We start from the raw sequence: 26,602 nt of genomic DNA on the forward strand, positions 1-26,602 counted from the left end.
ATGGCACAAATACACTCACTGTAAGACATGGGACAATAGGTAGTATTGGAAGTCAGGAAAGAGGAAGAAATATGTAGACATAATTAGACTGAAGCATAACACAGGCAGGCATGAAATACAGAGCAAATCTTATATCTCTTCAGACAGATATTATGTAGGAAAATGAAGGACACAAATGTAATTGAGGTCGTATCCAGTTGTGCCCACTATGGAGATATGGGGGATAAAAGGAGAAAGTGATGGAAGAAGGCCAAGGTCAATGCACTTAACATACATGCATAAAAATGGAAAAATGAACTCTACTGAAATTGTTTTAATAAGGGGAGGAGTGGATGAGAGTGTCATGGAGCATTTGATTCTGATCAGAGACAATTCCATGTAGATGTTGATATGTCCAAATTAAAACTTGTTCTATAAATAATATATACTACTAAACAGTATAAAGTAAATGATAAAATTCTACTTATTTTCATAAATATTGAGATGACTAAGACCAGGGTAAACCAGATTAGCAAATTTGAGCTTCTCACGACAATGACAGGTCTTTTACAGAGCTCCATTAGCTTTTCAAAAGTATTGAATAGAATGTACAAAATGTTTCTGTGAATCTCCAAACCCACACTTTCATTGTTTCCCCTACTAATAACATGTTGTACTACTGTGATACAAGGCACAATATATGTGTCAATATCAACATATCATTAGATTGTTCCATCCTTGATTTATGCTCACATGCATGTCTGTTCTGTCCCATAAGTTATAAACACAGGCAAATGTGCCAGAGCCTGCATTCAGCAGAATCGCCTAGTATAGAATAAATTACTTTATGGTCATCGCTTTAGGGATTTTGGACCATTGAGATATTTGCATACATTCTATGTCCAAAATATTTGAGTGTTAGGAAGTATAGCGGTGGATTTGACAGGGGAAAAGAGGGTTGCTGTACAGACACGCACATGTTCTCAGAAAAGCTTAAATAAAAACAGCCCAAATTGGGCTGGGAATATGGCCTAGTGGCAAGAGTGCTTGTCTCGCATTCATGAAGCCCTGGGTTCAATTCCCCAGCACAATATATATATACAATCAAACAGCCAAAAGTGGCACTGTTGCTCAAGTGGCAGAATGCTAGCCTTGAGCAAAAAGAAGCCAGGACAGTGTTCAGGCCCTGAGTCCAAAACCCAGGACTGGCAAAAAAAAAAAAAAAACAGGTCAAATGGTGGATATATCAATGCTTCATGACAATATATTAACCATGCACTGAATATCCAGTGATATTGCCAGTTATAAAGGTCAAAGTTCAGGATGCAATTCTACAACTCAGCTTCTGCATTAGCCATGAGATAATCATGTGAAATTGCTTATTTCAACATGATCATTCATTCTCCAAGCAATCACAGATATATTCATGTATGGAGTATTCTGAATGGGATCCTTACTGAAACCAGTTTGCTTCAATCAGCAATGTTCTGGGCTCTTTTGGACATTAGATATGTGAGATGCTGTCCATCTGAGTGTGATGCCCTAATGAGTTTGGTTGACATCTGCCTGGCAGGATCCCTTTCTGGCCATTTCGCCTTTCACAAGACATGGCATCTATTGAGGCTTTCAAGTTGCATCATACAAATTATTTCTTAATCCAGCTTTGCAACCATCATCCCAGGGGTTTCACTATCTTTGGTCTTGTATGAAATCTTAGCACCTGGGGTAGAGAGAACGGAAAAACATGTTTTCCAACTTGTGTTTATTTCCTTGATGCTGGGCCTCAGATGCAGAACTGCAGGGCTGACAGTTATTCATATTCCTACATGGAACTTCTGAAGGTTGCAATGACAGAAGCTGAGTAGCCATCCCAGTCAATAAAAAGACACATGGACGCCTGATCCCATGGGCTTCACTTCCAGCTAGAATTCCAGCTTGTGTGGATGCTTCAGGCATGTTGCCTTTAACTTTCTCACTCCTTCTCCAGCTTCCACTTTTCGTCGGCCCTTTAGCAGGTCCTGCCTGCTTTTCTAGAATGAAACACAGGTCACATATGGATGGTGATATGATGATTGCTGGGTTTTTTCCTCTCTATACTTTGGGAACGGATCATGGTAACAGGGATGCTTCCCATCATGAAGCAAACACAGTGTAAGTAATTCCTCCATGATTTGATTTTCAGTTACTCTTTTGTTCTCACTGTGGGCTCACAACCACTCTTTCTATATGCTCTTCCCCACATTCTCATCAGGAGATGAGATGCACCAGAAATCTTGGTTTTATTTGGTGTGTACTATGGAGTGATTTTCTTCTTCCAAGGAGGAAGATAAGACTCTGGTTTCTTTTCATGTAGCCACTCCATTCCAGAGTCCTGATCTCTCCACTTCACCCCAGCATCAATGTGCCTCCCATATCCCATTTGTCTTTGGAAGGGATGAAGTGATGTTATTACAAAAACCCAAGTCAGTGGCATGAGTTCTGTACTAAGAGGATGCAGACACATTTCCTTGCCCAAAGGCCAGTGGTCTGAGAAGTTTTCCTTAGTAAGTATGGATTAATATATATTTTGATGACTGTAGACATGCTGTTACTGTTTTAAAGCGAAGCACTGTGTAACTATTGACTTACTAAAAATAAGATTCAGCATATGATCCAGGTGGTGACAGGCCAGGTGGCAATTGGAATACCGTCAAGGAGAGAATCTTATCTGCCTAACAAGAGTTAAGCTTTTCTTGTGGACATGTGTGCTCCCTCAGGTTTTGGTCTTCAGCAGAGGGGCTCAGTAATAAATGATTATGGAGAAATTCTAGCAGCCAAATTGATTCCTATTGCAACAGAATGCCACTGCATAAGTCAATGGCTTCCACCTCTTTCCCAGTCCTGTTTTGACAAGGATAGACTGTGAGGTGGCTGCCCACATTTGGGGGCAGAGATGACAGGATCAGGAATTCTTTGCCTGTGATAGAATACATTTGAACACAACCTAATCCTTCATGGCATTTCTAGATATATGTCTTTCTCGTGTTCCTCTACTTTTCTTGATTCACTTGATTTTCCTTCCTTTAATACTCTAAAACATTTGAGTATGTTTGTTTGGGCACATATATAAACACATCAGATCTTATGTTTGCAGCTGATGTTTGTCAACTACTTACAGATATCAAGCACTGCAGGTGTCAGTTAAAGAAATCTGTCCTTACTATCCTTTGACCCAGTTTATAAAATTTATTTGCGTTACAAGCTAAATATCATTATGAATCATCTACAAAGTCCTTGATATAGTTAAATGCATCATGGCAATTATATTTCATTGGAAGAAAAAAGATTAATTGAATACCACACCAACAGATGTTATGAAAATGTTTTGTTTTTTAGCTTTTATTACAATATAGCACTTGCAGGAACTATCTGGTTTGTTTCTATGTTTCTATATTGCATGTCATATATTTTGATTGCTGGCTCCCCACTTTTTGTAACCATTTATTATGTCTCATCAAACAACCTATTTCTCCTCCGATATCTGTAATTTCCTCTTTCTGTTTTTATATATTTTCTCCTAGATAACAGAAAGGAGAAGAATATGGTACTTGTACTCAATACTTGCTTACTTTGCCTAACAAAATAATCTCCTTTTCAATATACTTTCTTGCCAATTATGTGAATCCATCCTTCTTGGTTCTGAATAAAACTCGGCTTTTGATATAGCCACTTATCCTACCAACTCAAATGTTGGGTCATCCGGGATGATTCCATAAATTGGATTATTTGTATACAATGACATCCAGGACTACACAAGCATCTGTATAGAAACCTGATCTTGATTTGTTGGGATAGATTTCTAGAAGTTATATAGCAGTATCAAATATGAGATCTGACATATTTTGTTAATACCTCAAGGAATTTTCCTTGCTTCTTAATTTTACATATTTTCACCAAAATTTGTAATTTTGCTTTTGATGATAGACATTTTGGGTTCCATAATGAAGGGATTTCAGTTTTGTTTGCATTATGCCAATTACTAAAATAGTTTGGTATTTTTCCTGTATTGAATTCCTATTTGTACTTATTCATTTAAAGTAGACCATTTCATGTGCATGTTTCACAGTACTATTATTTTTCATACTAGTGTTCATACTTCAGAATTCTCTTATACTATGATATAAATTCTAGTAGACAGATAGCTAGTAAGAGTTATCAATTATTTATTTGGCTGTGTCTGCCTTGCTTTTTTTTTTCTTATTTATTGTCAAAGTGATGTAGAGAGAGGTTACAGTTTCATATGTTACACATTGAATACATTTCTTGTAATGTTTGTTACCTCCTGCCTCATTCCACCTTCCCCCTCCCCTTTTCCCTCTCCCCACATGAGTTGTTTATTGGTTTACACCAAACAGTTTTGCAAGCATTGCTTTTGTAGTCGTTTGTCTTTTTATCCTGTATTTCTCAATTTTGGTATTCCCTTTCACTTTCCTAGTTCTAATACCAGTATATACAGTTTCCAATGTACTCAGATAAGATACAGTGATAGTGCAGGTACAACCACAGGAAGGGAATATAAAAGGATCATCAACAATAGAAGCTACGGTTTCACATGGCATGTTTAAAGTAATTACAACAGTTAGTATAATTTTTTCCAAGTCCTTTCATTTCCTTACGAATGGGGAAATGTCATTCTTTCTGATAGAGGCATAAAATTCCTTTGTGTATATGTACCACATTCTCCTGATCCATTCGTCTACTGAGGGGCATCTGGGTTGGTTCCATATTCCAGTTATGGCAAATTGTGCTGCGAGAACATTGCTGTGCTAGTGGCTTTAGTGTGTTCTTGTTTGTGGTCTTTTGGGTAGATGCCCAAAAGTGGGGCTGCTGGGTCATACAGGAGCTCTATGTTTAGCCTTCTGAGGAATCTCCATACTGCTTGCCAGAGAGCTTGAACCAGTTTACATTCCCACCAACGATGAAGTAGGGCTCCCTTTTGGCCACATCCCCTCCAACATTTGTTATTGTTAGTTGTCTTGATAATGGACATTCTTACTGGGGTGAGATGGAATCTCAATGTTGTTTTGATTTGCATTTCTTTTATGGCCAGTGATGTAGAGCACTTTTTCATATGTCTCTTGGCCATTCTCATTTACCTCATCAAAGAAGTCTCTTTTAAAGACTTTAGCCCACTTGTTGAGGGGGCTGTTGGTTCTTTGGGGTTTTGTTTTGGAGGAATGTAATTTTTTTAGTTCTGCATATATTTTACATATGAGGCCTTTGTCCGTTGTATGGCCAGTAAAGATCTTTTCCCAATCTGTGGGCTTTCTGTTTATCTTGTGAGCTATGTCCTTTGCCCTGCAGGAGCTCTGCAGTTTGATGCAGTCCCATTTGTCCACACTTTCTTTGATTTGTAGTCTTTCGGGGTCTTTGTTAAGGAAGTTCCGTCCTGTGCCAAAGAGCCCAAGTGTTTCTCCTACTCCTACTCCTTTTAGTGTTTTCAGGGTATCTGTTTTAATTTTGAGGTCTTTAATCCATTTGGAATTGATTTTGGTGCACGGTGATATATAAGGATCTAGTTTTAGTTTGTTGCAGGGGTTGAACCAGTTTTGCCAGCACCATTTGTTAAAAAGGCTATCTTTCTTCCATGCTTTTTTTTTTATCAGTTTGGTTGCAGCATGAATTTTGATGACGACATTTATTTATTATTACATTCATCACAGATACTGAATATAATTTTCATTCCTTATATTCTTTGCATTGCTGTTGCATTGGCTTGCCTTTTACCCTTTGTCTCTCCATTCTTATTTTCCTCTTCTATTCCCTACTTCCAAAAACTGTACATATAATACCCAGGTTAGCAAAATCATTTTCAGTGACATCATGGGTAAAACCATAGGGAATATACACAAAAGAAAAAGGCATAATTTCCCATAGAATATCTAAAAGTAACAACAGTGAAAAAACATTTATTTCCATAATCTGGAGTTCATTTCCTTTAGCATGACCTTATGTGTTTACATGTACATAGCTATTGAGTCATTGTGATCTTCTGCTGGGACAACCCTAGACATATATTAATTATTACCAATGAGGGAAACCACAGTTTATGTTTCTTTGGGTATGACTCATTTCACAGTATGATTTTTTCCAAGTATTTCCATTTCCTCATGAATGGAGCAAAGTCATTCTTTCTGATAGAAGCACAAAATTCCATTGTGTATATGTACCACATTTTCTTGACCCATTCATTTCCTGAGGGACATCTGTGTTGGTTCCACTTGTAAGTAATACCGCAGTGCATATGGCTGTGCTGGTAGCTTTAGTGTGGTCTTGTGATCCTCTGGGTAAATGCCCAAAAGAGGGGTTGATGGGTCATAAGGGATCTCAACACTGCTTTCCAAAGTGGTTGAACAAGTTTACATTCCCACCAACCTTGTAGTAGGGTTCGCTTTTGGCCACATCCCTGCCAGCACCAGTTGTTATTAATTTTTTTGATGATGACCATTGTTGGGGTTCAGCTTTGGCCTTGAGGGGGGAAGGGCAAAGGAGAGCTATCCCAAGATGCGGCCCTTCCCCCAGCCCTGGGGCAGTGCGGAAGCAGGCCAAACCTCTCTGGGTCTGGAACCAGAAGGGCTGGCTTTGCGACCAACCCCCAACCTCTTGCCAGCTAGCACGTATGCCTCCCCCCCCATTTTCGCGGGCTTTACCCATGGGGTGGTGCTATGCAAGTGATGTTAGCCCATGAGGGGTTCTTAAGACAAGCTCGCCATCCTATCGCCAGCTCTTGGTAGATCACCCCTTTTCTCATCACCATTACTATATTAGCTGTTAGCCACTCCCTTATTAAATCAGATTTGCTCTTGAAGCTGTCTCCGAGACTCCACGTTCGCCTGGCTTCCTTCCTGGGTAAGGAGGGAGGAAAAGGGATCTCGTTCGGCCACGTGCACCTAGCCCCCCACTCCACCCTGGCCTTGCCTGCAGGTCGGGTGACCAGGGAAGAGGGTGAGAAAGGGAGCATAGAGAATAGAGTAAGCCTGGCATCCCTGCACCAGGGGAGGCGAACCTAGCCCGGCAGACCATTGTTACTGGGTGAGGTGAAATCTCAATGTTTTGGTTTACAATTCTTTTATGGCATGTGATGTTTAACATTCCTTCTTGTGCCTCTCGGCCATTCTCATTTCCTCTTAAGAGAAGACTCTCTTTATGTCTTGTTTTTTGCTGCCAGTCCTGGGGCTTGGACTCAGGGCCTGGGTACTTCTTTTTTCTCATGGCTAGCACTCTACCTCTTGAGCCACAGCTCCTCTTCTGGCTTTTGCTGTTTATGTGGTGCTGAGGAATCGAACCCAGAGCTTCGTGCATGCTAGGAAAGCACTCTACCTCTGAGCCACATTCCCAGCCCTCTCTTTATGTCTTTAGCCTATTTATTAAGGGGATTTGTTTTGGAAGAGTTTAATTTTTTGAGATTTAAGTATATTTTAGATATGAGGCCATTGTCTGTTGTATGGCCAGTGACAATCCCAATTTGAAAGCTTTCTAGTTATCTTGCAAGCTATGTTCTTTCCATGAAAAACTTCTGCAGTTTGATGACCTCCAATTTGTCCAGTCTTTCTTTGATTTGTTATTTTTCTGAGTTTTGTAAGAAAGTTTCAATTTATGCCAAGGAGCCCAAGTGTTTCTCCTATTCCTCCCTGCAGTGGTTTCAGGTTATCTGCTTTTACCTCAAGGTCTTTGATTCATTTGGGATTGATTCTGATGCAGGGTGATATATAAAGATTTGGCTTTAGTTTGTTACAGGTATTTAATCAATTTTGCCAGCGCCATTTGTTGAAGAGACTATCTTTCTTCCATCCAATTTTTTAACTCCTTTATCAACGATTAAGTAGTCCTAGTTCTGTGTGTTCATTTCTGGGACTTCAGTTCTATTCCACTGGTCCTCAGGCTGGTTCTTATGCCAATACCAAGCTATTTTAATTAGTATAGCTTTGTAATTTTTTTTGCTAGTCCTGGGCCTTGAAATCAGGGCCTGAGCACTATCTCTGGCTTCTTTTTTCTCAAGGCTAGCACTCTATCTCTTGTCTTACAGCACCCCTTCCAGCTTTTTCTGTTTTGTGTGGTGCTGAGGAATTGAACCCAGGGCTTCATGCATGCTAGGCAAGCACTCTACCACTAAGCCATATTCCCAGCTTAGATTTGAAGTTTGGTATTGATATTCCTCCATTGTTGTTGGATTATATACCATTTAACCAGTCGAAAAAAATCTGTCCTTTCATTTAGATCTATGTGAACTGAAAGGATTGTTTCTATGAAGCCCTTTGGCACACTTGGATTGAAAACAGATACAGTCTACCTGGACAGGCAATAACCAGGAAAAAACAACTATGTAGATGTTGGAGAATGCTACCAAAATTGAGGTTACTGAGCTTGAGACTGGAGGATTTTGGTTATTGGAGACTGAATGTTGTCTGTATCTGATCAGGAAGAAGGCCTAATACATGCTGTTGTCCATGTATCTAGGAATTAAGTAGAAAAAGAATTTTTTTAAAGGAGAGAGAGGAAAGAAATAAAAAGAAGAAAAAATGGGAATAAGATGAGAAACAAAAAAATTAAAACAAAAATTAAGAAAATATAAAAATGTATAACATATATGAAAAAATTAAAAAGAAATAAAACTTATTATTGGTAAAAAGTAATCTTCATTATTAGATTGATCTTGTGTCTCCCCTGTGTCTGCTTTTCAGTCTTTTAATGGAGACTTTGATTTCTTTGTGATGATCAGTGTTCCTGAGATTCAGTTAGTTTCTTTTTTTTGTCAGTCCTGGGACTTGAACTCAGGGCCTGAGCAATGTCCCTGGCTTCTTTTGGTCAAGGATAGCACTCTACCCTTTGAGCCACAGTGCCATTTCTGACTTTTTTCTGAGTGTGTGGTACTGAGGAATTGAACCCAGGGCTTGATGTATGCTAGGCAAGCACTCTACTACTAAGCTACATTCCCAGATCTTTGCTGGTTTTTTAAGTCAGTTTGATTAAGCTAGAAGAGTGGATCTGCCATATGGTCTCTGTGACTGTCCTCCCAGGCTATTTTATTCCTAGAGTTGTCTGCTTTGTTTGACTTGCAGGTGGGATTTGGGCACTTTCTATAGTTCAGATAGCTGCCAGGGTAATTGTAGTCTGTCTGGGATTAGTGGCTTTTTCCAGAGGTCTGTTTGCTATGGAGTTCTTTTGGCCCACTGGGAGCTGCTCTCTGCTTTGTGTTTTAGAGTCTCCAGGAGGTGGCTAAGTGGCAGATATACAGAAGAGCAGGGTAACCTCTGGCTGTGTTTACCTGAGGTTTAAAGAAACTGCACCTTGGGGGAAATCCCTCCACTTGGGTGGGAAGACCTTCCCCTGGGTGGAGCTGACTTTCACTGCTCAGATTCCTTTGCCCCACTGTCTTTGCTTTTCCCTGGACTAATTTATTTCTTCTCTGTTGTGGCCAAGTCTATGCCAGAGTCAAAGATGGCATTTTTCTCCAGTGGTGGGGAAAGGACTATCTTCCAAATGCTGTTCTGTGAGCGCTGGTGAGAATGTATTTTGTGGGGTAATCATGCTTTCCGACCATTATTCATGTGTTTTGTTTTTGTTTTTGTTTTGTTTTTTGTTTTTGGGCTGTCTGTGATCTGCGTCTGTCTGTAGACAGCAGGCTGAAATTTTCAGCTCCTGGATGTGCTGGAGGTGAGTGGAGAGCCCTGTACCCTGTCTCCTCTGCTCTTATCCTGGATTTGTCTGCTGGTGCGGTATCAGACTACATTCTGTGGGTCTTTCTCTGGAACACTAAAACTGGGTTCTTGGAGAGAGCTCAGTTAACGCCCTGTTGCTCTTCTGCCATTTTCCTGTAACCTCATTCCTTATTTTCTTCTCTGGTTTGGTATCAGGATAATGCTGGTATCATGGAATGTTCTCCAAGGAATTGTTTCAACTTGTATATTTTCAAAATAAACTAAGGATAAAGGTCATTAAGTAATGTCTAATATTTATAAAACAAGTTAGCAGTAAAGTCACATTGTACTGTTTTGGTTTAATGCACACCTTTTATTACTAATTTAACTTCATTGAATTTATTACTTTTAGTTGTATGTGTTTTCCAGTTTCAATTATGCAACAGTGTCCATTTCATTTCTTCCACTCAATCATACTTATTATTTTCTTATTGATCTTTTGTATTTCTATGTTTCCATGTCTGATGTTATTTACTTCAGTTTTCCCTTTGTTGTTTCTAGCCTAGTAAAGGATTTGTCCCTTTTGTATGTGTAGAATGTTTAAGTGTTCTTGATTATAGTCATTAGGTTAATGGATATGTTTTCCAATTCTTTTACTTATACTCAAGTATCTCTTAGTAATTTTGGGTTTGAAACTTTGTTTTTCTACCTCCTTGAGATGCAATGTTGGTTCTGTAGCACTAATTTGTTTTCTTTATTTTTTTAATAATAATTACTTATTTATTGTCAAAGTGATATACAGTGGGGCTACAGTTTCATACATAAGGCAGTAGATATATTTATTGTACAATTTGTTACCTCCTCCCTCATTCCCTCTTCCCCTCTCCCCTTTTTCCTTCCCCTCTCCCCTACCCCCCCCCCCCGCCACATGACTTGTTCAGTTGGTTTACACCAAATTGTTTTGCAAGTATTGCTTTTGGAGTCATTTCTCTTTTTATCCTTGTCTCTCGATTTTGATATTCCCCTTCACTTCCCTAGTTCTAATACCAGTATTATTACAGTATACAGGGTACTCAGATGAGATACAGTGATAGCGTAGGGACAAACACAGGAAGGGGATACAAGAGGATCATGATGATGAAAAGGAGATACGGTTTCACATGTCATATTGGAATTAATTACAACAGTGATATAACAGTCGTTTCTATAACATGGAGTTCATTTCACTTAGCATCATCTTATGTGTTCATAAGGGCATAGCTATTGGGCTCTTGTGATCCTCTGCTGTGACTAGCCTAAACCTGTGTAGCACTAATTTGTATACAATGGTTATTAAATGTGTCCTTTTAAACCATGAAGACTGAGAGGAAGGATGGGATTGGGAGAGATAGACATGAACAAAGGATGGGATAGTAGCAGTCAAGCTGCATTATACTCATAAACTGACTTGTTGAATTAAAAACCACTGTATAGCTATTTAAAGCTAATTTTAAAAGGGTCCTTTTAGTCCACCTTTTGCAACATCCATGGATTTGAGTATTGCTGAGTTCCATTTTCATTTGTACAAAAGATTAGTTTATGTATTCAAATTTCTTTTGATCCATTGGTAGTTAAAATTATTTGATTTTTATGTATGTATCTATTTTCCCATTTATCTCACTAATTTCTGGCCTTAGTACAAGAAGGTCTGAATGTGTGATCATTTTTAAACTTGAATGCTTGTATTGTGTCTTAGAGAATGTTCAATATATGAGGATATTTTCTTCATAAGAAGTTGAGGGGAATGTTCTGTAGGTGTATGTGAGGTTTATTTGATCTAGGGTGAAATTTAACTTTGATTCCTCCTTTTTCAGTCTGTCTGTATGACTTCTCCATTGCTGAAAGTGGTGTGTTAAAATCTGCAGCTATTCTTGTATTGAGAACTATCTCTCACTCTCTCAAACTCTATGAATATTTCTCTTATATAGTGAAGTGTTCAACAAGTAGTGCCTAAATATACCCTTACAAGTGCTATGTTACCTTACTGGTTCACCCCTTCATCATTGTTATATGAACTTTTTATTGCTTGACTAATACCTCTTTAATAAGATGTATTATAGATATTTCTGCTTTCTTCTGGTTTCCATTTCATGGTCTGCTTTATTCTGCCCTTCCCTTTGCGTCTATGTGTATAGTAATAGGGGAAGTAAGGAATGAGATCAGCATAGCATTTGGCCTTTCATTTTTACAAATTCAGGTACATAAGTGTTTTATTTTTGTCAATTGTAGAGCTAGAACTTAGGGCCTTGGTGTTGTGCTTGAGCCTTTTCACTCAAAGCTACTGCTCTATTATTTGAGGCACAGAGACACTTCAGTATTCTGGTGCTTAATTGGAGATGCAGGTTGCATAAATTTTCCTGCTTTGGCTGTCTTCAAACTGCAATCCTCAGATCTCAGCCTCCTGAGTAGCTAATATTACAGGCATGAGCCACTGGCACCTGGCTTACATTATGTCTTTTAAATAAAGTATTTTGGGTATATTCAGTCCTAGTAATTGTTCACAAATCACTTCTCATGATGCCATTAAGGAACTTGTTATTTAGCTTCACTGTCACTGCTTCTACAATCTTTCCCTTTCAAAATGTTCATTTAGGCAAGTCACAGCAGAGGATCACAGGAGCCCAGTAGCTATACCCTTATGAACACATAAGATAATGCTAAGTGAAATGAACTCCATGTTATGGAAACAATTGTTATATCACTGTTGTAACTACTTTCAACGTGCCATATGTAACTGTAGCCTCTATTATTGATGATATTCCTGTATCACCTTCCTGTGGTTGTACCTACACTATCTCTGTATCTTATCTGAGTATATTGGAAACCGGGTATACTGGTATTCGAACCAGGAAATTGGAAGGGAATACCAAAATCGAGAGAGACAGGGTAAAAAAAGACAAACAACTACAAAAGAAATACTTGCAAAACTGTTTGGTGTAAATGAACTGAACAACTCATGGGGGGGAGGGGGGAGGGGGGAATGAGGGATGAGGTAACAAACAGTACAAGAAATGCATCCAATGCCCAATGTATGAAACTGTAACCTCTCTGTAATTCAGTTTGATAATAAAAATAAATAAATAAATAAATGTTCAGTGGTTAATAAGTGAGTTCACTATTAGTGTGTTTTTCTAGGATATTAATTTTCATTTTTTCATTATAGGATTTTTATTTATATTGGTCTTTATATTTAATTACAGCAAGTTATTTGTAATGATAACAACTATCCATGATGACAAGGATGAGAAGTAACAAAAGAACAAGACAAAATGAAAGCATAAACTAGGGGGGAGATTATGATCAAAGTGTATTGAACGTAAAGAGATGCCAGAAGAAAATTCACACAAATAAATACTCTCTCTGCATTATATTTTCCCCAACTTTTCAAATATCATATATCTAATTTTACATTATCCTATAATGGGGGCTGGGGATATGGCCTATGGCAAGAGTACCTGCCTCATATACATGAGGCCCTGGGTTCGATTCCCCAGCACCACATATACAGAAAATGGCCAGAAGTGGCGCTGTGGCTCAAGCGGCAGAGTGCTAGCCTTGAGCAAAAAGAAGCCAGGGACAGTGCTCAGGCCCTGAGTCCAAGCCCCAGGACTGGCAAAAAAAAAAAAAAAAAAAAACATTATCCTATAATGAATACTGGAAAATAAATTTATGAAGTTGATAATATTTTTCTTTTCCTAACAAATATGTGTAGGTTTAACTACAATATTAGAACATTCTCAGATTGATTCATCAGTATGTTTTATACATCCCTGTATACTTTTTTTCACATCCACTTCATTCAGATTTTTAAATTTAATTTAAATTTAAATTTTATTTTATTCTCTAGGTAATATGAAGACAGGTTGTAGTTAATGCTATTAACTTTTTTTCATAGAATTTTTTCCTGTTCATTATAGAAGAGAACCACTAGAGATAAATTTCATTCACTTTCTTTGACAGGAAACATCTTGATCTCTCTTTCACTAGTATAGATTATCTTTTCTAAGTGCAGTATACTAGGTAAATATTTTGTATTGTTACCAGCGGCACTGTAAAGATCTCTGGCCCTGCATCTTGGTTTATGTGGATTTTTTTTAGAAGCTAGCTGTTAGGGAAATGGGGGCACACTTGCGGATGATGAGTTCCCTATCATTTGTAGACTTGAGAATCTTCCATGTATATTTCACTTGTGAGAACTTGATCAAAAGACAGCTTGTTGAAGATGAGATGGTGGCAAGTTTAATTAACTTTTGATCTTTCTAAACATATTTTTTTGTCTTCCGTGGGACTTTAACTCAGGGCCTGGGTACTTGCCCTGAGATTTTTTGTTAAAGGCTGACTCTACCATTAGAGCTAGAGTTCCACTTCCAGTGGTTTTCTAGTTAATTGGAGATAAAAGTCACATGGCCTTTACTCCTAGGGCTGGCTTTGAACTCTGATCTTGATATCTCAGACTCCTGAGTAGATAGGTTTTACAGGAGTGAGGTATTAATACCACGGATATTTAGGAAAACATGGATATTTGTGCTTTTATTTCTATTAGGAATTTATATTCTGTTGTTTACATAAACACGGATTTTTACTGTACTCATCCATTTGCTGAACACCAGTAAAACTAGCGTTTGCTTTTAAAAAATATTTCTTTCTCTCTTTCCTGTCGGATCCTGGGGCTTAAACTCAGGGCCTGGACAATGTTTTTGAGCCTCTTTTGCTCAAGACTAGCACTCTACCACTAGAACCCCAGCTCCACCTCTACCTTTTTTGGGAAATTTATGGGAGATAAGAGTCCCTTGGTCTTTCCTGTCCAGCCTATGATTGAAGCATACTCCTCAGATCTCATCCTCCAGAGTAGCTAGGATTACACTTACGGCTACTGTTCTACCAATTGACCATCAGCTCCACTCTGGCTTTTAAGTGGTGAACTGGTTATGTGTCTCTTGGCTTCACTGTCCCAGGATTGCTTCCAACTGTGATCCTCAAATCTCATCTTTTGAGTATATTACACTATAGGGGTGAGCCACTTGTGCTTAGAGACACTATTGCCAATTTCTAATAACTTTACACACATTCTTTCTTGCTTTCACACATACATGGTTTACTTTTGATTTACTCTTTCACAAAAAAGCTACTATTATTTTTACCTGAATGTGGACTCAGTGTCTGTGGTTTTTTGCTCAAGTCTAGTACTTTATCCCTTGAGCCATATCTACACTTGGAGGTTTTCTTTTTTTAGGTTAATTGAAGATAAGCATCTTATAGTCTTTCCTGCTAGGGATGGCTTTTTTTTTTTTTTTTTTTTTTTTTTTGGCCAGTCCTGGGCCTTGGACTCAGGGCCTGAGCACTGTCCCTGGCTTCTTTCCGCCCAAGGCTAGCACTCTGCCACTTGAGCCACAGCGCCGCTTCTGGCCGTTTTCTGTATATGTGGTGCTGGGGAATCGAACCTAGGGCCTCGTGTATCCGAGGCAGGCACTCTTGCCACTAGGCTATATCCCCAGCCCCTAGGGATGGCTTTTTGATCTTTGATGCTCTTACTCTTAGTATCCTTTCCTTTTCACTATCTCAATCTACATATTTTGTGGAGCAAGTAGTGATTATTAATGCCTTTCCCAGCAATGAATTTCACCATGGTGGCTGAGGCTTTATTACAACTCTCTCCCCATGCTCCAATTTGAAGTCTCATGACTTCATGAGGAGTTTCTTGAAGTGTAGTGGAGGAGAGTAACATGGGAAACCACTACTTGCTGCATTGTAAAAATGAATCATTTGCTTTGTTACATACATTAGAATTAGGATCTCTCCTGAGTCTTCGGCTTTTTTTTTCTAGTAGCTAATGCATAAAGAGTAGTTTCATGTGGTGGGGCTGCAAGGAAAACCATAGGGCTTTCCTCAAATGACCCCTTGTTCTGCTTCTGAAAGTTGATCTTAATTTGAGACATTATCTAAACTAGCATGGTCTTACAGATAACCACAAACATAAACAGAGTGTCTGAATAAACAAAGACTTATTTTCACACACGTGGTGCTAGCTATCTCAACATTAAAACAAAAAAATTATTTGGTGGCCCATTAGGGCCTTCACCATATTTAATGGAGGGTATGGTTTTTTGATGCGTTACATATGAAAGACAGAAAAATCAAGCTCTGTGGGATTTCACATGGACATTATAGTACTAATATATCATAAAGGGTATAATGTTTCAACATATTTAATTTGTAGAGAAATAAATATCAAATTCACCAAAGGCATTGCATTAATTTGAAGTTTTGGATTAGTCCTGAAAATGTTCTTATGTTTCCTCTGCAGGTTTGTTTTCAAGTACTATCAGCTTGTCCTAGCCTTGGCTTTTGCTGTTGAGGAAATTAACACATTCTCCAATCTTTTACACAACATGACTCTGGGATTTGATATCTATAATGCTGATTTCAGATCTTGGTCTGCCTTTGAGAATCATTTTCTTTGGCTCTCTGGGCAGAACAAGATCCCTAACTACACCTGCATGGAAAAAAATAAGTTTGTAGCAGCACTTGAAGGAACTTCAGGAATAACATCTGCTGAAATTGGAACACTGCTGGAACTCTACAGATTTCCACAGGTGAAGGAGAGAGGGATGTGTTTAGATTTCTACCTTGGTTCCATTTTAATATGTTATAAGAGAATGACAGGAAGAGACATAATATCAAAAAATATCTAATTTTATAATATCAAAGTAATCCACTGTGTGGAGTTATCTACACTCTCATTATGTAAGAGAGGATGGAGAAGTTGGGGAAGACAAAAGGATGCCCATGAATTGAGGGTGTGTTGAATAATTTTGTACAAAGCAAAAAGTGGGAAATGACTTTAACAAGGTGAAGTTATTGAGTAAATAAGGCCAAATATAGAAAGATGAAAGAGTTGCATTTTCTCTCATCTGTGGAAGTTGGATTTAAAAATTTAAGCATTTAATACAAAGAAAGTACGAAAAAACATACATGCCCCTAAGCACATATACGTGATTAAACTGGCTAAATCATTGAATAGGTAAGGGGAGCTTTCCATGGTGTAGTCTGGACATTAGGACTAGGAAACTAAAGATGTGTATATGAGAGTTTGTGATGTTAAAAGACGGTGTAGAAGGCTAGAAAGATGGTGGAATAATGGCAAGTACAGACATAATATTCATGTATGTATGTAAAATGAAACAGTGGAATGAGTTGTACTGATTTAGATAAAGAGAAAATAATAGAAAAGTTGATAACGATCAACAGGAATTATGCACATAGTTGACATCTTCAATTGAAAATATTTGCTCAATGATTTTAAAATAACTTACAATTTTAATTAAAAAACTGCAAGAAAAATATCAAAGCTCTTCTTCCATCCATTTCAACCTGTTGCTTACTATAAATCAAGACGGAGGTTTTGATGTAAATGAATTTTTCTTACTGTGAGCCTACAATTTTCTTTCCTTTTAGCTTACATTTGGGGCTTTTGATCCAGCCCTGAGTGACCATGGCAAGTTTCCTTCTCTCTATCAGATGGCCCCAAAGGACACATCACTAGCCATTTCTATGGTCTCCTTGATGCTTCATTTCAGCTGGAACTGGGTAGGGCTATTGATCTCACAAGATGAGAAAGGATTATCGATTCTTGCAGAATTGAGAGGAGAGATGGACAAGAACAGAGTCTGTATAGCCTTTGAGCATATGATCCCAAATAGTGCTCTGACACAAGTATTTAATATCATGACAATTCAAAATCAGATTAATAAATCATCAGCAAATGTACTTATCATTTATGGTACTAAGGAATATCTACTAACCCTAATGATATATATTGGACAAATTTTAATAACAAGCAAAGTTTGGCTCTTGAACTCACAGTGTGATTTACCCATTGGAAGGAAGTATTTCATGTTAGGCTCATTCCATGTGCCTCTCGTTTTTTTATATCACCATGAAGACATTTCTGGATTCACAGAGTTTATCAAGGCAGTTAAGCCTTCCAAATACCCAGAAGACTTTTACCTGGGTAGGTTGTGGTTTCTTTCTTTTAATTGCTCCCATTCTGAGTCTGACTGTGTAATGTGGGAGAACTGTCCACATGATGCCTCCTTGGAATGGTTGCCAGGGCAAATTTTTGACATGTCAATGTCTGAAGAGAGTTACAATATATACAATGCTGCTTATGCTGTGGCCCAGGCCCTCCATGATATGCTTCTTCATGAAACAGAAGAGCCAACAATGGATAGTCAGAAAGGGAAGGTGCCTTCCCCTGCGCAGGTAATGACTTCTCTCTTGCATTCTACACATCAAAATCAAAGTAAATCTAAGTACATTCAATTTTTCCCTAGTGTCCAGGAGAAATTTTACTTTCTAAAAATATTTGTTAACTTACTCCAGACCTATTGTCATGTATTCTTAAAGAAAAACATACCAGCAAAAAGGTGTAAACAGGTTTTATTTTCTGATCGACCCCTGTGTTATGAATGATTTCAATAAGCTCACAGCTAATTTTTTTTTTTTTTTGGCCAGTCCTGGGCCTTGGACTCAGGGCCCGAGCACCGTCCCTGGCTTCTTCCCGCTCAAGGCTAGCACTCTGCCACTTGAGCCACAGCGCCGCTTCTGGCCGTTTTCTGTATATGTGGTGCTGGGGAATCGAACCTAGGGCCTCGTGTATCCGAGGCAGGCACTCTTGCCACTAGGCTATATCCCCAGCCCACAGCTAATGTTTTACAATCCATATTTTACTAGAAATTTCTTAATAGCAAAGGATGATATGTTATTTAAGTACATAATTATTCAAATGATGTTGTTTCTCAGGAAGTAACTTATGGGAAAATGAGATTGGGAAAGATGAGGAAGAACGATGGAAGTGTAACACTGAGATGCCTTGTACTCACAAACTGACTTGTAATATTTTAAGTCCTTTGTTTGATACATAAAGATAATAAAATATTAATGGACTACTGCCATACATAATCCATTAATAAGTTAAAAGGACTGAGAGCCAGTAATTCATACTTATAATCCTAGCTACTGTGGTAACTGAGATCTGAAGATCACTGTTAGAATCCAGCCCAGGCAGGAAAGTCTTTGAGACTATTATATTCAATTCACCACCAAAAAAACGGGAGTTGCTTTGTGGCCCAAAGTGCTAGATTACCAGCCTTCAGTGAACAAGCTCAAGGACAACACCCAGGCCTTGAGCTCAAGCACCATGACCAACAAACATAAAAATAAACACATAAGGGCATAGTTTAGCCTTCTGAGGAATCTCTATACCGCTTTCCAGAGTGGCTGAACAAGTTTACATTCTCACCAACAATAAAGTACGGTTCCCTTTTGACCACATCCCCTCCAACATTTGTTATTGTTAGTTTTCTTGGTATAGGACATTCTTACTGGGGTGAGGTGGAATCTCAATGTTGTTTTGATTTCTATTTCTTTTATGGCCAGTGATATAGAACACTTTTTCATATTTCTCTTGGCCATTCACATTTCCTCATCAGAGAAGTCTCTTTTTAAGTCTTTAGGCCACTTGTTGAGGGGGCTGTTGGTTTTTTGATGTTTTATTTTGGGGAAATTTAATTCTTTTAGTTCTGCATATGTTTTAGATATGAGGTCTTTGTCTGTTGTATGGCCGGTAAACCTCTTTTCCCAATCAATGGGCTTTCTGTTTATCTTGGGAGCTATGTCTTTTGCCCTGCAGAAGCTTTTGTTATATTACTGTTTTATTTACTTTCAGCATGCCATGTGAAACTGTAGCTTCTATTGTTGATGATCCTCTTTTATACCCTTCCTGTGGTTGTACCCGCACTATTACTGTATCTCATCTGAGTACACTGGATACTGTATATACTGGTATTAGAACTAGGGAAGTGAAGGGGAATATCAAAATCAAGAGACAAAGGATAAAAAGACAAATGACTCCAAAAGCAATACTTGCAAAACCATTTGTTGTAAACCAACTGAACAACTCTTGGAGGCAGAGGGAAAGGGGGAGGGGGAGGCGGGAATGAGGGAGGAGGTAACAAACAGTACAAGAAATGTACCCAAGACCTAACATATGAAACTGTAACCTCTCTGTACATCACTTTGGCAATAAATAAGAACAAAAATAAGGGCACAGTTATTGGGCTCTTGCGATCCTCCGCTGTGACTAGCCTAAACCTGTGTTCATTATTCTCTATGAGGGAAACCATAGAGTCCATGTTTCTTTGGGTCTGGCTTACTTCACTTAGTATAATTTTTCCAAGTTCTTCCATTTCCTTATGAATGGGGACATGTCTTTCTGATAGAGGCATAAAATTCCATTGTGTATATGTACCACATTTTCCTGATCCATTCATTTACTGTGGGGCATCTGGGTTGGTTCCAAATTTAAGCAATGACAAATTGTGCAGCGATGAACATTGTTGTGCTGGTGGCCTTAGTGTGTTCTTGTTTATAATCTTTTGGGTAGATGCCCAAGACTGGGGCTGCTGGGTCGTAGGGGAGCTTTATGAACACATAAGATGACCCTAAGTGAAATGAGCTCCATGTTATGAAAATGAGTGTTATATCACTGTTGTAATTACTTTCAACATGCCATGTGAAACCATAGCTTTTTTTTGTTGATGATCCTCTTGTATCCCTTTCCTGTGGTTGTCCCCGCGCTATCATTGTATCTCATCTGCCCTGGATACTGTATATACGGGTAGTAGAACTAGGGAAGGGAAAAGGAATATCAAAATCAAGAGACAAAGGATAAAAAGACAAATTACTCCAAAAGCAATATTCACAAAACCATTTGGGGTAAACCAACCAATCTACTCATGGGGGGAGAGGAAAAAGGGAAGGGAGGAAATGAGGGAGGAGGTAACAAGTTGTACAAGAAATGTACCCACTGCCTTGCATATGAAACTGTAACCCCTCTGTACATCACTTTAACAATAAATAATTATTCAGAAAAAAGTAAACATATATTTAAAATGTACACACAAAATATAACCTCTTTATTCCACTTTATTCATAAAATTATCAGTTCTTCAAAACCCTTATGTAGCAACTGGGAATTGTCGCATCCCTGAGTATTTAAGTGGGGATAGTTTCTCTTGAAAACATGCTTTGTAGTAACCAGAATTCATAAACATCTCGTTTTAGCTTTATACACATTGTTTAGTTGTACTTCATTTGATATTTGTGTTAATATTGAATTATAAAGTAAGTATTGAAGAGAAGGAGGTGCTTGGCTAATTCAGGATATCTGTTTCAACACTTGCATTCACTTCACCAAGAGATGATATGTCTCTTTTAGCTGCACCCTTTTCTGAAGAACATCCACTTTCACAATCTTGCTGGTGAACAAGTGATTTTGGATGAGGACAAGAAATTACAGGCAGAGTATGACATTTTGAATATTTGGAATTTTCCAGAAGGTCTTGAATTCAAAGTGAAAATTGGGAAGTTTTCTCCATATGCTCCTCGTGGTCATCAACTCTCTGTATCTACAGATATGATAGAGTGGGCCATGGATACTATGGAGGTGGGTTCAAGATAACAAATATGACTACAACCCAATATAAGGAAGCAAAAAGAACCCTTTGATATTAAGAATCTTCTGCCCACTAATAATTCAGTATTGTATACTTACTTAGGTTCAACCTGAGAAATTGTCTGATTCAATGACTTTTAAATGGGAAATGAACATGCTAGCTGAATATTTCCAAATGTTCATTTATCGTCAAATATAAATTACATCTGTTATAATAATATTCCAATACTGGAATAAAATACATGAAAAAGCAGTCTGTTCATAAGATTGAAAGGTTCATTTTACTCACCTCAGTGGATCTTTCATTCGACCTTTAGTTGACCTGTTATTCAAGCATCATCTAAGAAGTCTGTACCAGAGGAAGATTGTAACTCATGGCGGATGGAAAACAAATACAACGATATGATGGGCCTTGGGTCTATAATGTTAACAGTTTCAATGAGGATTTGACTTCTTGTTTCCAAATTTCCACATTTTACAAATCAGTACCAGAGAAATTATGCTATGAATTCAAGGAAGTTCCTGGCAGTTAGCTATGAATGCATTACCATTATGAACCACCTCTTAAAGGTTCCACAATTCTCAATAGTAGCATGGGCTGAAGGTCGAGGCTATAGCTTTGACTATATCTATGAAATGTAAAATAGTATCCGATAAATTAATTGGCTTTGAGCACATAAAATTATTATACTTAAAAATGGTCAAATTTTTAAGAACATCAGTTGTTGGTCTTTTTTTCAATGTCAGGTAATTGTCTGGATAGTTACCAACACGTATCTGCTTTTCCTCAGATACCTCACTCTGTTTGCACTCAGAGTTGTGGTCCTGGATTAAGGAAATCACCTCAGGAAGGAGAGGCTGTCTGTTGCTTTGATTGTATCCCTTGCTCACAGAATGAAATTTCTAATGGAACAGGTAAGTCTATGACTAAAGTAGAAATTCCCTGTCTTCCTAGATTTCTCAATCTTTCCAAGACAATAGAAGAGGTTACGTATTTGGATTTCAAACCCAAAGTCTTCCTTCTTACAGTAATTTAATCATAACCATTGATGATATTGTTCCTTTAATAACACAACTCAAGGACCTAAAATTACACATGCGATTAATTTTCCCAGGACATTTACACAAGTTTATTTCAAGAAAAGGAACTTTTGAAGCTTATGTTTTTGTTGCAGAGTTGATATAAGAGGGGTTATAGTTCTATGAATGAGTACAATTCTTTTGGAACCATGTCTCACCTTCCCTTGCTCTCTCACAGTTTTCCTCTCCTGTTCCCACCCCTAAGATGTGCAGTTCATTTCCCACATACTGTCTAGCAAGTACACTGTTGTATTTGCTCACCCTTTGATTCACCTTTGTTTGTGCCCCCTCTTACTTTCCCAAATACAAATTCACTAACAAGAAAAAAGGAAAACAATAACAGCAACAATGCAATTAAAATGTTTCTTGTTTCTTGTTTTTGGAGCTCATTTAATAAAATACTGTTTTTTTAATAATCATATGCACACAGCTCCTGGGCCTTTTTCAGCCACACCCGTTTATATCCTCCTTTGGCCTCTGTGAGTATGTAGAGTCCATTTAATGTTAAATATGGATTCATATTAAAAATAGAATCTCTATGATCTTCCAAATTACACTTATGCCACAAAGAACACATAATCCTGCACATCTTTATGTATCTTCCCAGAACTCATCTTGCTACCAAGAAAATGCTTAGAAATCTGAGTTTTGTTTAAGTAGCAGACAGAAGGGCTGTGCATAGCATGACTTTAGAGCTTCAAAGAGAGCCTTGATACTAGGTTACCACTGCTTCACAGCTGGAAAGAGGAGATAAATATAATGAGATGAATTAAAGAATGTACCACATGATTCCTATTAGTATTTCAAACAGACACATACAGAAGTGTTAGCTATATTATTCACAGTTTTGAATGACAGCTGTGGATTTTTGCACACATTTCTGAAAATTCATATTACTGCAACATGTAGTCAGAAAATTATTTTTAGTTCATTAGAATCAACAAATATAGCCTGTTTCTAATATGTGTGGAAGTCAGTTTAAACAAAAGAGAATGTCTTATGAATTGATTAGGTTTTTAGGTATTTTGTCTGGATATTAGAATTATATTATTATAGATGTGTCTAGGATTTTATGATAAACAACTGAACTTTTAGAAATGTACAAATAACATGTTTCTTTCCACCTAAGAGTCAGTGAATAAGAAAATAAGACCAAAGAAAGAAGAATATGAGAATGAGGACAAAGTTATTTGCCAAAAAATTAGTATCAGGCTTTTCTCATATTACTTGGTAATATGTACCTTTATGATAACAAAGAGTCACACGTTAGATTTACCTCTATGAGGGGGACTTCTTAATTTCCATTGAGTATCGCTAAAATAAGGAACCAACCCAGATGTCTCTGAGTAGATGAATGGATCGAGAAAATGTGGCATATATACATAATGGAATTCTATGCTTCTATTAGAAAGAATGACTTGAACCCATTTGTGAGGAAATGGAAAGACTTGGAAAAAAATCATTCTAAGTGAAGTGAGCCAGGACCCAAAGAAACATAAACTCTATGGCTTGACTTGGAAACAATTAGAGCTTGTCTAGGATAGTCCTAGCAGAGGAGCACAATAGCTCAATAGCAGTGTACATATGATCACATAAGATGCTGCTAAGCCAAATTATCTACCAGATTTGGAAATAAGTAGTTTATATTTGTTGTTATTTTCAACATACCATATGAAATTATGCTTTTTTTCTTTTGTCTTTTTCTCCATGGTTTTACCCTGGATGTCACTGTAATTGACTTTGTTACACTGGGTATTGTTATGTACATTTATCAGAACTAGGGAAGGGGAACACCAGAATGAAGAGACAAAAGGTAAAAGGTGAACCGAATGCAATAGCAATACTTACAAGACAATATGTTTCAAACCAACTGTACAACTCAGGGGAGGGAACCCAGGAGGGGAGAAGGTGGGAGAAAAATGAAGGAGGAGGTAACAAGTTTGATAAGAAATGTACTCACTGCCTTACGCATGGCACTGTAACCACTCTGTACATTTCTTTGACAATAAATAAATAAATTTAAAATAAAAATTCCACTGAGTGAAAGGCAGCAGTGAAAAGAGACAAATAATAATTCCCCCTTCTCACTAGATATGGAACAGTGTATGAAGTGTGCTGGTCATCAGTATGCCAACACAGAGGGAACGCAATGCCTACCTAAAGCTGCAAGTTTCTTGGCTCATGGAGAACCCTTGGGGATGGCCCTGGTTTGCATGGCCCTCTGCTTGTCCACATTCACCGCTGTTATTCTTGGAGTCTTTGTGAAGTATCAAGACACACCCATTGTCAAGGCCAACAACCAGGCTCTCAGCTACATCCTTCTCATCTCCCTCATGTTCTGTTTCCTCTGTTCCTTGCTCTTTATTGGCCATCCCAACAGTGTCAACTGCATCTTGCAACAGGTCACATTTGCAATTGTGTTCACCGTGGCTGTTTCTACTGTGTTGGCCAAAACAGTGACTGTGGTTCTGGCCTTCAAGATCACTTCTCCAGGGACAAGGATGAGGGAGCTTTTGGTATCAGGGGCTCCTAACTTCATCATCCCCATCTGCACCCTCATTCAGTTGACTCTCTGTGGACTGTGGCTGGGGACCTCTCCTCCCTTTGTTGACATAGATGCACACTCTGAAAGTGGCCATGTCATCATTCTGTGTAACAAGGGCTCCCTCACTGCCTTCTACTGTGTCCTGGGATACCTGGGTTCCCTTGCCCTGGCCAGCTTCACAGTTGCTTTTATGGCCAGAAACTTACCTGACACTTTCAATGAAGCCAAGTTCCTGACATTCAGCATGCTGGTGTTCTGCAGTGTCTGGCTCACCTTCCTGCCTGTCTACCATAGTGCCAAGGGGAAAGTCATAGTGGCTGCAGAGGTCTTCTGCATCTTGGTCTCCAGTGCAGGGCTCCTGGGCTGCATTTTTGTCCCCAAGTGTTATATCATCTTAAGGCCAGATAAAAATTATCTTCATGGCTTCAAGGACAAAATGAACACTAGGAAAAATAAAGCCTTCTTATACTAAAACTCATGGGTTTGAACAATTGCATAGAAGGTCTTAACTAAATGCACATTTTTTCCAATCTTTTATTAGTTTATATTGTGAGAATTACTTCTGTGAATAAGTGAATATTAATTTTTTTGTTCTATCTAACAGTGGAAGCCATTTGGTTTTTATTTTTTTTCAAATTTTTATTATCAAACTGATGTACAGAGAGGTTACAGTTTCATACGTTAGGCATTGGATACATTTCTTGTACTGTTTATTACCTTGTCCCTCATACCCCCTCTCTCCTCACCCTTTCCCTTTCCCCCATGAGGTGTTCAGTTCCCTTACACCAAACAGTTTTGCAAGTATTGCTTTTGTAGTTGTTTGTCTTTTTTTACCCTGTGTCTCTCGATTTTGGTATTCCCTTTCAATTTCCTAGTTCTAATACCAGTATACATGGTTTCCAATATACTCAGATAAGATTACAGAGATAGTGTAGGTACAACCACAGGAAGGTGATACAAGAACATCATCAATAATAGAAGCTTACAGATACACATGGGACATTGAAAGTAGTTACAACTGTGATATAACAATTGTTCCCATAACATGGAGTTCATTTCACTTAGCATCGTCTTATGTGTTCATAAGGGTATAACTATAGGGCTCTGTGATCCTCTGCTATGACTTGCCTAAACCTGTACTAATTATTCCCAATAAGGGAGACCATAGAGTCCATGTTTCTTTGGGTCTGGCTCACTTCACTTAGTATAATTTTTTCTAAGTCCTTCCATTTCCTTACAAATGGGGCAATGTCATTCTTTCTGATAGAGACATAAAATACCATTGTGTACATGTACCACATTTTCCTGATCCATTCGTCTACTGAGGGGCATCTGGGTTGGTTCCAGATTCTAGCTATGACAAATTGCGCTGCGATGAACATTGTTGTGCTGGTGGCTTTACTGTGATTTTGCTTGTGGTCTTTTGGATACATACCCAAAAGTGGGGATGCTGGGTCATAGGGGAGTTCTATATTTAGCCTTCTGAGGAATCTCCATACTGCTTGCCAGAGTGGCTGAACCAGTTTACATTCCCACCAACAATGAAGTAGGGTTCCCTTTTGGCCACATCCCCTCCAACAATTGTTATTGTTAGTTTTCTTGATATATGACAATCTTACTGGGGTGAGATGGAATCTCAATGTTGTTTTGATTTGCATTTCTTTTATGGCCAGTGATGTAGAACACTTTTTCATATCTCTCTTGGCCATTCTCAATTCCTCATCAGAGAAGTCTCTTTGTAAATCTTTAGCCCACTTGATGAGGGGG

General features: G+C 38.2%; 1 protein-coding gene across 1 annotated transcript in view; it reads left to right on the top strand.

Moving 5' to 3' along the window:
- Positions 1-25,307, top strand: part of LOC125347656 (vomeronasal type-2 receptor 116-like) — a 33,807-nt gene extending 8,500 nt beyond the window's left edge. The window contains exons 6-12 of the mRNA XM_048340643.1: positions 1,967-2,130; positions 16,000-16,288; positions 17,151-17,957; positions 20,820-20,840; positions 20,974-21,201; positions 22,002-22,125; positions 24,382-25,307. Coding sequence (XP_048196600.1) covers positions 1,967-2,130; positions 16,000-16,288; positions 17,151-17,957; positions 20,820-20,840; positions 20,974-21,201; positions 22,002-22,125; positions 24,382-25,307 — 2,559 coding nt within the window. The remainder of the gene's footprint in view (positions 1-1,966; positions 2,131-15,999; positions 16,289-17,150; positions 17,958-20,819; positions 20,841-20,973; positions 21,202-22,001; positions 22,126-24,381) is intronic.
- The last annotated feature ends 1,295 nt before the right edge of the window (positions 25,308-26,602 follow it).

This window comes from Perognathus longimembris, chromosome 3 (genome assembly GCF_023159225.1).
Source record: "Perognathus longimembris pacificus isolate PPM17 chromosome 3, ASM2315922v1, whole genome shotgun sequence".
In the NCBI taxonomy this organism is placed as follows: Eukaryota; Metazoa; Chordata; class Mammalia; order Rodentia; family Heteromyidae; genus Perognathus; species Perognathus longimembris.